Genomic DNA, 14155 nt, shown 5'->3' on the forward strand with positions numbered 1-14155 from the left:
GAGAAAAGGTGTAGCTAAGCCGGGCGGGTGCAGTGGCACACACCTGGAATCACAGCAACTCAGGAGGCTGAGGCAGGAGGATTGCAAGCTCAAAGCCAGCCTTGGCAACTTGGCTTAAAATAAAAAGGGCTGGGGACATAGCTCAGTGATAGAGTACTCTAGGTTCATCCCCAGTACTGCAAAACAAAACAAAACAAAACAAACAAAAATAACCCTACCATCACTACCACTTGGTCATCTAGCATAATATCAGGACTAGGGGTGAAGAAGAGAAACACACACCAAGTAGTTCTGATGTATGGGACCAGAGGAGGATCCTTGGGTGATGTGGCCGACAGAATTCTCAGATCTTCTGAGGTTTGGCATGTAACTCTTTCCCCTTAGGTGTGGAAGGGACCGTGACTTGCTTCTAACCAGCAGAGGGCAGAGGAGTAAGCCATTCCATTCCCTTGCTATGTGATAGAAGACTCTTCTAGCAGACTGGTTTTAGATTCTCCCTCTTGATTGCTGGCTGTGAAGAAATGAAACAATTATGTATCCAGCTACAAGGAACTAATACTGCCAGTGGCTTGAGAAAGCATGGACAACAAGCAACCCATCCTCAGCTTCCGTTGTGACTGAGGCCTTAAGAGACCCTAGCTGCATCCAGCCTCCTGACCCATGGAAACTGAAGTAAGAAGAATGTGTTACTTTAAGTCACCAAGTTCATGGTGATTTGCTATGCAGCACAGAAAACTAATACAGACAGTGATTTAGGATTTCTGGGCCTGCAAAGAAGGGGGAAGCCCACTCTAGTTTTTTTCTGCTGATTCACAACAAACAACTGGACAAAGTATAATACAATACAAAAACACAAATAAAGGAAAGTAAACACAAGCAAGTGCCTTAGGGAGAGGAGTTGAAATGTAGGAAGCCAACAAGTAGGGGGATGAATTTCTCATTTCCCCTCTTCTCTTGAGGCTTTGACCAGGGTGTAAGCTGCAGTCACAAAGCCATGCTGTGGCAGGGGTGGCACAGGCAGCTAAAATGGAGACCTTTCTCACAGAAGACTAGAAAAAGGAGCTCCTGGGAGCTAGATGGTATAAGGGGTCCCAGGGAGGAATCACCTAGAAAAGGAAAATTCCGTAATTCTGGGTATGGGCTGTCACTGTCTGGGTGGGCTCTACTTGGTTCTGCATGTGCGCTGCTGACCCCAAAGAATGTGAGACCTAAAATACCAAGTCTGCGTACACTGTCCCAAGTCTCAGACTAACCCTTGGCTATGTGCCTGGGCCAGGCCCAAGCAGCACAGTGAAGGCCTGGGACATACTGAAGCCCTGGACCCGTTGCCTACAGGACGTAAGGTCTGCTGTGGTCTCAACTTTTACTTGAGGGTGAGTAAGAATTCTAGAGATCTGAGAGGCATAACAAAACCAGCTGGCCTCAAGCTTTCAATGGAACCCTGAATTATTTCCATGTTAGCACTAATACAGACTTCAGACCCAGGATTTAGTTAAGATTTACCATTATGGCTGAAACAAAACAATACAGGACCCCCTAGCAACTCTCACTATGGAGCTCCTGTATCCTGAATTTACCTGACTTCTCAAGAAACAGCACTGCCTGCTTCTTGCCTTAGAAACCAACACCTCTGGGGCTTGTTGCCTGGCCACTGACATTTTTCACCAGTATTCTCCTATTTTCTTCTTCCACGTGCTTTTTAATCACAGAACAAATGTCATTTCTCATATTGGTAGGCTTTTTCTGGAAAATAAGGTTAGTCACCTGTATGTTTCATTTTGCCACATGGCATCTTTTCTCCAACTGGGAACCCTGATTCCCCATAGAGAATGACTCTTTCTCCCACACCTGAATCCAGGGACTTTTTAGGGACAATAGCTCCAGGAACCTACCATGTTTGGAAGCCGCCTCTAAATTGCAAAGATCTTGAAAATGGGGCACCACCAAGGAAGAAAGGCCAAAAAAAAAAGGTGGGGGAGAAGAGCTGGGTCTCTATGAAATGTGGCCTGAGTCCAGGAAGAAGTAGTTTCTGCAGCTTGGTACACAGCGCCCTGTGTTCCTCAGCAGGGCATGAGCACAAAAGTGGCATGGGCCGATCATGATGCTCCTTGGAATGGAAGGAGCACCATTCAGCACACAGCTGAGGCAGATTCACCTCACTTACTGTCCCTATACAAGGCTTGTCCTCCTTTCCAGATGGCTGGTCTTTGTCCTGGCTTGTCAGCTTTTCCTTCAACTTTGTCAACTACCTCATATGGGTCCAAAGTTCTTTTCCTCCCTTAAATTACAGTTATTTTTCATTGCTTGTAACTAAAAAATCCTGAAAAGTACCTGGGCTTGCTCAATAAAACTGAGTACAGAACAGAAGCAGCACTTTTAATTATGACTGATCTTAAAGGTGATTATGTTCAGTAAGTATTTCTACCACTATAAAAGTTCTGTAAGTATTATTGTATTAGCATGCCCATTACAATTAGAGAAATTACAGATAACCTTTTATTTTTTGAATACCTTTTATCTCATTTGAGTTTAAAATAGCCTCAAAATTTTAAAATAACAGTATAATTTTAATGACATTCCATTTTCATAGTCAATTTTACACAAACACACACACACAAATATTTCTGTTGTTGTTGCTGAACATACTTAAAGAAATAGGGAAAAAAAAATCTCCAACCAGTTTCAGAGACAGTAGAACTTGCTGGCATGGCCTGGTGCACAAGCTATAGAGTAGTTACTAACAGTAATCAGAATTTCATTGTTTGCTAGAAAATTTTTAAAAAAATATGTACTGTGTAACCTGTGAAAAGCATAAAACCATACCCAAAAGTGTCCAATTCCAACTGCTGAGGAGTCTGGAGGTCAGGAATTTTGCCTGCTCTGTGAAAATGGATCTGTGGCCTTTACTTTTCCTTTGCCAGCTGGTCAGGTATCCAGCTTTTCTGGCAGAGGGCGCCAGAGAGACAGTGTGAGGCGAGTTCTGCTGTGGGCTGGGTGCTGCCAGCATAGTACCTCTGGTGAGAGGCCTTTCCCATGACTGCTTTCACAGCAGATGACAAACTTCCATGCACACGGCATCACAGCAACTTCTCTGCCATGCCCTGAACCATGGTTTTGGCCTCTCCAGTGAGCCTGGGCCTCAGTCCTGTGGGCTTTTACCGGGTCCTCCATCTTAGCCCCCTAATCCGCTGTTCTATACTCTCAAAAGACTTTTTTTCCCCCTCCTGACCTTCAATCCCTCTTCATTCTAATCCCTATAACTATTTGTTATAGTAAACGTTCCCCATTTACAATGCCATATGGTTTCTCTCGTGACAGATAAGAGAAACCCTTAAAACGAGAGCCTATTTCAATTCTGCCACGCAACTGAAGACCTTTTTTTTTTTTTGGTTGTAGTTGGACACAATACCTTTATTTTATTTATTTAGTTACGTGGAGCTGAGGATAGAACCCAGGGCCTTGCACGTGCTAGGCAAGTGCTCTACCGCTGAGCTACAACCCCAGCCCCAACTGGAGACCTTTTTATACTGTCACATCATCATAGTTGTGCCTAAATGATGAATTTAACTAAGAGCACACAGACCTGAAATACCAAACCTGAGAGTCCAAGAGCTCTTCTGCCTGAATTTGCTAGTATCACTTGCCCACTGGTTTTTTTTTTTTTTTAAATCTCCATGATATCAGTATTCCAAAACTTGTGTTACATTTGGCAGGTTTATAAAAGGGACTCTTCATTACTATGAAACAGGAAAGGATGAAGCCCCAGCACCATGGAAATGGGGTAGAGGGGGCCACAGGCAGTGTCTGAAGCAATGAAAGAAGGCAGGGCAATGGACTGTAGGTGAACTCTAGGAGCCTGCCCTGTTCAAAAACCTGGCAATTCTGTGAGCTAACAGGGCTGTTAACTGAACAGATTTGGCTTCAGGAGCTACTACATTAACTTGTGCTTAAAGCTGGATTCTAATTTGGGAGAGCAGGCAGCCGTACAAACCTGGGCAGAAATAGCCTGATGACAAACTGTGCAAGGGAAAAATCAAATAAGAAAAGATGATACCACAATCTACCCAGTCCCTTGATCCAGAAACATCTGAAGCTCAGGGATAGTATGGGAAGACGGCAGGAGAGAGGCTTTCAGAGGTATGTGCTATAGCAATATGCTGATAAAGGAGCAGAGTATCTGCCTAACAGTTTCTATAATAAAACTTAAGTAGAAAAAAATTATGTGACTAAGTTATATCTGTGCAGAAAAAAAAAAGCCCACAGGTTTTTGGAAATGTATAGGAAACAATGAGGAAGAAAACATCTGAAAAAATATCAGTTACAGAAGAAATTTAATTTTCTATTTTGTTTTCAAGCACATGGCAGGTTCAGATGGGGAGGGGAAAAAAGCCTAAATAGAGACCTCAGAGGAACTATCTAAGAAAAAATGAAGCTTAGCTGTTAGTCATTTGTTCAAGCAGCACAAAGCAGCATACTGCTCACTGGACCAACTGAGCTCACACCAGAGCCCTGGCCTAGAGTCCCCCTACTGAATGCTAGCAAGTGTTTTCTGGCCACAGGCTATTGTTTCTGCACCTGACAACTATCTGGAAATTACTGTCTTACATCCCAACTCTAGTATTCAGAGTATGTAAACTTGTAGGAGCCATGTGTCTAATACTACGCTATTCTAAAGTTTAAATGCCCACTTGAAAAGGCAACATTTCCCATTGCTCTCAAAAAAAAAAAAAAGTACTGCTAGTTGCCACTAATTTGGCCTTCTGGAGGGAGGGAGGGAAGGAGGGAGGGAGGGAGGGAGGGAGGGAGGGAGGGAGGGAGGGAGGAAGGAAGGAAGGAAGGAAGGAAGGAAGGAAGGAAGGAAGAAAAAAGCCTACAGCTTACCTCCTCTGAGGGCTTTAATGGAACTACATCTAGTAACAGATTAATAGATACTCAGGGCTAACCTACAATTTGCCCTGTAGTGACAATTTCCCAAATTATTTTACCATTTATGATTTAGTTCCTCTGTCCTTTGTGGATTCTCATTAAGCATGAAAACACAATCATTTTGTAGTGGAAATAAAAGTTTCCTAGCTGTCAGGTCCAAAAATAAAATTTCCAGAGGGTGTACCTCATAAAGAGGAACATCATGCACTGGACAGCTTCTTTCGATCACCAGAGTGTGTGAAGTATGGGCTTCCTTAAACCATCTCTTACAGGCTCTCAACAGCCAACATGCATAATGGGAAAACTCAGAATGCTCAAAAAGTCAGCAAGTGTCTAGGAAGTCCAGACAATATGTCCATGTTTCTGATGCATGTTGTGCTTAGGGTGGTAGACAGTTTGAGGTTATAGACCTTCAAACTTGCAGTAACAAGAGCTGCCATTTATTAAGCACTGGGAAGATCTCATCTAATCCTTAAAACATTCCTATTGAAATAGGAATCACCAATATCTTAAAGCAGAGGAGTCTGAAGTTGGGAGGATATTGGTGAGTAGTCCAATGCACTGACACTGACAGTAACCTGCAGAGCTGCCATTCAAGCTGAGGGCTGACTGAGTGAGTCCCAAGCATACACTGCATGCATCACCCCACACTATATCCCCAAAAGAGAATATATTCTTTATTATAGTCCAAAGTGAGAACCATATGCTTCAGACTTGAACCGACAGGAAGGTGAATCTCATGAGTTGGAAACTGAAGACCCTAATCAATACCATCTCTTGGATGGTCATTAGTTAGAATACAGGCAAAGCTGCTAGCTATGAAAGAGAGACTCCAAAATACAACATCTTCAAGATGTCCCTTCCATAGTCCAGAGGCTGGCCAGGTACCTTTATTCCATTTTGAGGTCATCTTGGGACTTAAGTTCTTTTTATTCACTAGAGGAGGAAAAAGAGGAATTGGAGAGCAAATCATGTCCATTTTGGTTCATGTCTTGGAATTTTACATATTATTTCTGTTCATACCCAATTGGGGAAAAAGTCTGCAGATACTTCATCCAAAACTTTTTGCAAAAGAGGACAGGCCAGGGATGCAGTTTTGAGATAGAGCACTTGCCTAGCATATGTAAACCTTGGGTTCAATTCCAGTACCACAGGGAGAAAAAAAAAAAAAAAAGAAAAAAGAAAGAAAGAAAGAAAGAATAGGGAGAATATACTCAGAGAGTCTGAGTCTAATTAACAGTCTCTGGAACCGAGGGATAGCCTGCCAATTTTTTAAAAACGATAATTTTTCTAAAACAAAACAGATATGTACATGTAGACACAACTTAAGTTTATGTCTACAATATACAAATCAAGCCCCCAACTCTATAGATATGATAAAAAGAATTTTAGTCAGAAACTTCCCAAGAGAGCAAGATGTCATTCCTTATATGCTCTAGCTACAGAAAATTTATTAATGCTTCCACAGAATGACCGAGCAACACAGGTTCTTAGAATGAATTTGTTACAAAGTACCAGATGTTATATAAACTAAGTTACTTTCAACTATAAAACATAGTTACCTTATGTACTAAGAAAGAAAAAATTGACAATTACACCAGAACATACATGCCACTGACTATTACCCCATGCCAATCTCAAGATATGCTACAATAGGTGAAATGAATTTCTTTGAACAAATGAAATACTGTCCTTTTGAAGTAACAAGTCAAACTGATCTAACCCCATGAAATTACTGGATAAAAATCAACTCAATTTTGGAAGACAATTTATTGTAGTTGCTATCAAGACATTCTTTATGGTGATAACATAAATAAATATACCAAAACCATACCTACATTCATAAGTTACACATGCACTCATATGAGAAAGAGATACAATTCCCATCATGATCCATTAATTACAAGGTTATCAGAAGTGCAGGGTGCTATGAGCACAACATAGGGGAGGGGCTTGATCGGCCAGGAGGTCATGGATGGTCCTATGGCAGTGACCTTAAATTTGGAAGGAGAGCTGACTGGGTGACATCATGCATGAAACCTCTATGGGGAAAAGCACAGAGCATGTTTAATAATCAGCAAAAGGGATTCAGGGTGCAACCTCAGGAATAGAGAACTTGCCTAACCTGTGAAGCCCTAGGTCCAATCCCTAGCACTGCCAAGAAGAAAAAAAAAAAAGAAAACAATAAGATGACAGGTAGGCCTACGGGATGGGGAGCAATGGAAGAAACAGCTAGAGCACCTCTGGTGGGCAAGGAGGACTTAGGTTAGATTTTGTCTTTATCCTCAGAGCAATGAAATAAGCAAGAGATTAGCAACTGTATTTGTGTTTTTTTTAGGAGCTTGTTCTAGCTACCCTGTGGAAACTGAATTATGGGAAGGCTGGTATGGACTAGTGGAACCCATGAATAGGCAGGCTAATGCAGCCAAAAAGAGTTGAAACTCTAGGTTTTGGGAGCAGTAGAGAATCTGGGTTTGAAGATTATTTGGGAAGCAAAGTGAACAGGACTTGGTTAGGAATTTAATATGGGCATAAATGGTGAGGAAAGCATCAAGCACAGCCACTAGAGATCTCTCTCCAACATGCCCAAGCGCATGGCAGCATCTGCCACTAAGGCAAACCCTGGAGAGGGACATGACGAATTTGAGATGACTGAGGCAATAAACTGGGGAAGGACTGGGAACTGGATATATAATTTTCAGGTTCAAAGGAAAGATCTACACTGGATAAAAACCTTGGGATTATCAATGTAGAGATATAAATTGAAGCTAGGTTGTAGCTGAGTTTAGGAAGGGAGTTTCAGAGTGCATACAAAAGTGGGGCAGGGACCAAGGCTTCAGGAACATCAGCCCTTGAAGGTCAGGCTCAGGAGGACAGTTCATTCATTCAAACATCCATCCATAATTTATGCATCAATTATTTATTAATAACTGGCCGCAATGTACCAAACTTTGAGGAACAGGGATATTCAGTGACCAGATACATAAGACTGCTATTTTCAAGAGCTTACAATTTAGCAGGTACATAAATAAAAAACATAAATGAATAAACAAGGTGATTTCAGTTTGTGATGAGTATTAACCAAGAACATAAAATTAACATTGTAACTCAAGTCCACAAGTGGCACTGATATCAGTGAGATATCTAAACTGATGACTAACCACTGAGAAAGTTCTGATAAAGTCCAGTCTTCCCTGGATGTGTACCAAAATTGCTTTCCTGAAAAAGGAAGCATATATTACAGCAGCACACAAAGAAACTGTATCCACATGAAATGGATTCTGGGCTCAAATAAATGAGTGTCTCACACAAATACGGACTAGTCAACAGCTGCAAAGGGTGCAGTAAGAGGTATACTGCATGTCATACCAGTGCCAGTCCTAGGCACTGTACAACATCCAGGATCCCTGACTCCCAACCTGCCCCATCCATGTGACATCCTAAACACACTTGTACCTTTCCAAATGCTTACCGAGGGGCTTGCTGTTCAATGACCTGTAAGGCAACAGGCTAGCACTGTGCTCAAGACAGATTGTGGGGACAGAGATGCTCCTCAGGTCTCCACATGAATGAGTTTCAATTGTAGAAACTTGTCAGAACTGGAAACATAATCTTTCATTTGGAGTGTACTTAGTGTACCATGTGCCATACAAAGTTCTAAAGGAAACACAGGTGATCTGGAATGGGGCTCTTACATTTTAAATCTATATATCCTTGCACCTCTGAAGTAAAAGTTTAAAAAGTTTCCTTGGAAATTGATATTATTTTCCCACTACCTTATTCATCTCTGGGTACATGCCCCATTACACAGAATTTCAACAGTCAGCAAGCAACAAGCGAGGTCCAGCACTGAAAAGGAAACTGTTTTCAAACCCCACTGATTTGGTTGTTTACAGTCTGAAATACAGACTGGGAAAGATGCTAATTATAACGGAAACTTTGGATCCTAAAAATGTGCTCACAAAATAAGAGAAGAGGAGCAAAGGGGGATGGAGTTGAAATGGGACAGCAACCTTTTGAGAGAGACTTGACTTTAGGGCAGGTGCAGAGAAGAAACAGATACTGAGAGGAGGATACAGTGAAAGATTCCTTCCTGGCACAAGACTCTTAGTACAGTTAACCACCATCCTAATTTACACTCTCAAGAATGCTTGCGTAAACTGGGTGGTAGCTGATGCCTGTAATCCCAGCTAGAATTTTTAGCAACTTAGTGAGACCCTGTCTCAAAATAAAATATAAAAAGGGCTGGGGATGTGGCTGAGTGGTAAAGTGCCTCTGGTTCAATCCCCAGTATGCATATTTCTATATAAAATATAAAATAGAATATTATATATATGATATTTTACACACACACACACACACACACACACAGAATGCTTAGTTAAGTCTAGAGAGTTTTCTAAACTTAAAACAAAAACATATAGTTGGCATATCTTTTGTAGTAGTGGGATTGAATCAAAGGGTGCTCCACCCCAGAGCTCCCCCGATGCAGCCCCTTTCATTTTTTTTTTTAATTATTATTATGAGACAGGGTCTGGAAAGCTTCCCACTGGCCTTGAACTTGTGATCCTCCCGCTCGGCTTCCTGAGTATTTGGGATTGCAGGTATGCACCAGTATGTCAACTGGCTGGTTGATATAATTCTTTACATAAAATTTCATATTCTGCTTTTTCAGATTTAAAGCATTCTCTTTTTATTTTTGGTATTGGGGATTGAACCCAGGGGCACTTAACCACAGAGCCATATCCCTAGCTTTTTTTTTTTTTTAATATTTTAAATTTTGAGACAGGGTCTCACTAAATTGTTTAGGGCTTTGTTAAATTGCTGAGGCTGGTTTTGAACTTGTGATCCTCCTGTCTCAGCCTGCTAAGCAGCTGGGAATACAGACGTGCAGCACTGCATCCAGCTCAACTAATTTTTAATACACTTTCATTGTGAAGATGGACCACCATTTACTGAAAGCCCCTGCTGTTTCATTCTGGTGTCTCCACTGAACTCTTTTTTAATCACTGAGCCCTTTAGCTTGTAGTCTGTTCTGCATTTGAGATTATTGTCTGCAGAGATGTTTCCAGAAGCAGACTTTTGAAAACAAAAGAGTATAATTAAAGGTTTCGGCACTTATTACCAAACTGTTATCCCAAAGCCTTTTAATAATCTAATTAAAGGATTTTTATTAGCCGAGTACAAGTGTGGTTTCAATACACCCTTACAAGCACTAAATAATAAATATAAGTTTTAATCTTTGCTAATCTGATAGAAAAAGCATCTTAATGGTCTTAAGTTATAATTCTCTGATTACTAATTAACATACTTCCTCATATTTTTTAACCAACATGAATTTATTTTCTGAGAACCACCTATTTATCTCCTGACTCATTCTCTGAGTTCTTAGTGAATTTTTTTTTCTCTACCCATTTATAAGAGTTTACATTAAACTGGTTAACCTTTTACCATGTGGTCATAACCAGTTCCTCATTTTCAGTTTGCTTTGTTTTTAACTTTCTTTTTAAAGTTGTAGATGGGTAACATGTCTTTATTTTTTATGCAGTGCTAAGGATGGAACCTAGTGCCTCACTTGTGCTAGGCAAGTGCTCTGCCACTGATCTACAGCCCCAACCTCTTGTTTTGTTTTTGACAAAGGCAAAAATTATACAAAAAATAAAATCTCACTTTTATGTGCAGAAGCTACTCAAATTTGCTATTTTTATTTTCTAGATTTCTTCAATTTTTAAATTTTAAACGGCTAACACTTTATTTAAAATTAATTTAGGTGTTTGGTCAACACTAGGTTCTACTTTGCTTTCTTTCTTAAACAGTTTACTCAGAGTGGCTGAGTGTCATTTATTGCTCAGGACTAAACAATCCTTCCTTTCTCTACTGATTTGTGACACTGACTCTTTGTGTATCAAAGTCATATTCAACAGATGGGCCTGAAGATCATTCTGCTCCATTAAGAGTTGTACATTTCTGCAAGGACCACAAAATTCTCATCATTCCAGTTTCGTTATCTGCTACCCCTAGCTTCCATTCACTACACCTTTAAAAACTGTTTATTCTTTCATCCTTCAGATGCAATTTATGATCATTTTGTCATGTTCAAAAAGAAAAATATTATAGATTTTTTAAAAATTAGAACTGTTTTAAACCAATAAATTAATTAAATTTAAAGCCTCAGGATTTTATTTTCCCATTTGAGAATACCTCTCATTTGTTTTTCCCCTTTAGTGATATCATTGTTTTTCTTTTCCTTTCCTTTTCTTTTTGGTACTGGGGATTGAACTCAGGGGCACTTAACCACTGAGCCACATCCTAAACCCTTTTTTTATATTTTATTTAGAGACAGGGTCTCCCTGAGTTACTTAGGGCTAAATTGTTGAGGCTGGCTTTGAACTAGTGATCCTCTTGCCTCAGCCCCAAACTGCTGGGAATTCAGGCATGGGCCACCATATCTCCAGAAGACACCACTGTTTTCTTGTTTGTTGATTTATGTAAAGTGCTGGGGGAAGAACCCAGGCTTTACACATGGCTGAACACATGCTCCAATATTAAGCTACCGCCTTGCTCATTTTCTTCATATTCACTTTTTATTCACATTCAGTTCACACCTTGGTATTTTATGAGTTTTAACCTATCATGTAAAAGACCAGATAGTCTATGTATTGCCTAAATGTTTAGTGATGGCAGATAGATGTTAAGTAAAGTTACTGATTCATCTACATGGCATACATAAATTTTCAGCTAATCATCCCGAGCTTTCTGGGTACAAAAACCTATACATCACAACTAACTTTTCACCTCCTCATTTCTATTTGTGTTTGTGGTAGACAGAAGACTGCCCCAAAGATCTTGGCCCCTGGTATACATGTACCTTGTCCCAGTTATTCTAACCACCACCAATCTAGGTACCATTTTGAAGGGAGTTTGCAAATGTAATTTTGCAGTCTCAAATCAGATGACCTTAAGTCTAGAAGTCTGTCTAGGTGGGCCTGACCTAATCATAGGAACCCTTTAAATTTGAAATTAGAGATCAGAGACAGAGGAAGGCAAGGAGCTGCTCCAGTGCCAGTCCCCAAGGACAACAAGGACCTCAATCCTACAACTGCAAGGAGCCAAATTCTTCCAGCAGCCAAGAAGGGAAGCAGCTTCCAACTCAAATACCTCATCAGGGCACTTAGTCTGGCCACCACCTTGCTCTCAGGCTTTTAAGAATGAGCCCCTATGGCTCCCAGCAACTGGGGAGGCTGGGGCAGAAGGATTGCAAGTTTGAGGTCATTCTCAGCAACTTTTTGAGATCCTCAGCAATTTAGTATGCCCCACTGATTTAGCATGTCAACTGGCTGAGCTAGGGATTTAGACAGTGAAAAAGCACCCCTAGGTTCAATCCCCACTACAAACAACAACAAAAAACCCTACTAGATCTCAGATCTAAGATCTCTGACCTAATATATAGACAGTTCTTTAAACCTCTAAGTTTGTGATAATCTGTTTCATAGTAACTGAAAACCAATGGCTTACTTAATTGGTCTGGACTTAAATAGTAATATTATGGAATCTTAGCACTGGAATAGTGAGAAGTCAGAGATTACACTAGTGATTCAACAGGGTAGATTTAATATAAAGATGTGCTAACTATGCGGCTGGGGTTGTGGCTCAGTGGTATAGTGGTGCTTGCGTAATATGCATGAGGCGCTGGGTTTGATCCTCAGCACCACATAAAAATAAGATAGAGATATTGTGTCCACCTAAAACTAAAAAATTAAAAAAAAAAAGATGTGCTAACTAGAAAAAAGTGGGTAAGTTTAAAGAGAAGTAAAAACAGGTCTTTAAGGGGCCCACAAGGAACAAATGCAGGACCTGGACATATACTAGTTCAAAGGTATGTGTATGAATAAAGACAGGGCTGAGTTTAGGATCCCTCCATGCAGGACTCAAGAGAGTGTGGCCACCATGACACAGCTAGACAGCAGTGAAGGGATCTAGGGGGCACAGGTCCATATGAAGGCCTTTCTGCAGGCAGAAATTTCCTTGAGGGCACGGATTGACCATGGTGCTTCATAAGCACCAGAGGTGAACACTCCCAGGACTCCCTGAGGCCACTCTGCTGACTGCTACACCAGAAGCAAGCACACTGGAGGCAGGCGGAGAAGTCCCCTTCATCCCACTCTTCCTCCTTCCACTGTTCCTCCAGTGCCTTGTGCTGACAAGGCCCAACACTGGGCCAGCAAGCTGCAGGGAAATGTCTGTAGTGCCCAGCTCCAGTATCAAAGGCACAGCACAGATGGATTTACACAGACTGGGAAGACACCCTTTACACCTAAATTTACATGAAGCAGCCTATCTACCGTTTCCACCCTATGACATGCAGCTATCTTCCTATAAATGAAGATGTTTTCACCTGCTTCCCCAAATGAGGAGCCACAGTCCCCCAAATCACTAGCAATATTAATTATAGTTCAATCTCCACTAAATATTTTGCTCTCTGAAGAAAACTGCAAAATTAACTACCATATATTTGTACACACAATAAGGGAAGAAGAGAAAGAAGTGTTTGTTAGTCTTTGTTTCTGGGCCACGGATAGTGTTTCTGACTTTCTCCTGCACTGTCCACCCAACGGTTCCTTGTTCTTGACCGGAACCACAGCTAGCCAGTATTCTCAACATGGCAGGATGACCCAAACTGTCCTCCCTGAAGCAAGTAACTCAACAGACCTTTTTCTTTACTCTTTAACAGTGTGCCCAGAAGTACCATTAGACACTCCAAACGTGAGTTAGACTTCCTTGCCCTTTGGTACACTGTGACCCTGTTTCTCCCAGGAATCACGACTAAATAAATACTCCAGGCAACACAGTGGCTCTGTTGGTACAGTGGCTTACAGAGCTCCACATGGGAGGCAGCCTCACCTTTCAATTCAACAGAACCACTCAGCATCCCCAGTAGACATTCTCTGCTTGAAAAGTAAGAACTCCAAATCCCTGGGAGTTCAAAGCTGCTAGAATGTTTAGCTGAAATTCTAGGAGGGGGTTATTAGTATAATCACAATGACACAGATGAGCATAGTGGCACACACCTGTAATCATAGTGACTTAGGAGACGGAGGCAAAAGGATGGCAAATTCAAAGCCAGCCTCTGCAACTTAGTAAAACCCTGTTTCAATAAATAAATAAATAAATAAATAAAAAGGCTGGGGATGCAGCTCAATGGAAAAATGTATTCCAAAAAATAATACTT

The 14155-nt window shown here is 41.0% G+C and overlaps 1 protein-coding gene across 8 annotated transcripts in view; it reads right to left on the reverse strand.

Annotated features, from left to right (window-relative positions):
- Tnrc6c (trinucleotide repeat containing adaptor 6C) overlaps window positions 1–14155 on the reverse strand; it is a 123764-nt gene that overhangs the window by 90353 nt on the left and 19256 nt on the right. For 7 of the 8 annotated variants that reach the window (XM_078041546.1, XM_078041552.1, XM_078041550.1 and 4 more), the window contains exon 2: window positions 283–511. The exons of the other annotated variant lie outside the window; for it this stretch is intronic. In XM_078041546.1, coding sequence (XP_077897672.1) covers window positions 283–366 — 84 coding nt within the window. In that variant the 5' untranslated portion in view covers window positions 367–511. The remainder of the gene's footprint in view (window positions 1–282; window positions 512–14155) is intronic. 8 annotated transcript variants of the gene reach the window in all.

This window comes from Ictidomys tridecemlineatus, chromosome 3 (assembly GCF_052094955.1).
Source record: "Ictidomys tridecemlineatus isolate mIctTri1 chromosome 3, mIctTri1.hap1, whole genome shotgun sequence".
In the NCBI taxonomy this organism is placed as follows: Eukaryota; Metazoa; Chordata; class Mammalia; order Rodentia; family Sciuridae; genus Ictidomys; species Ictidomys tridecemlineatus.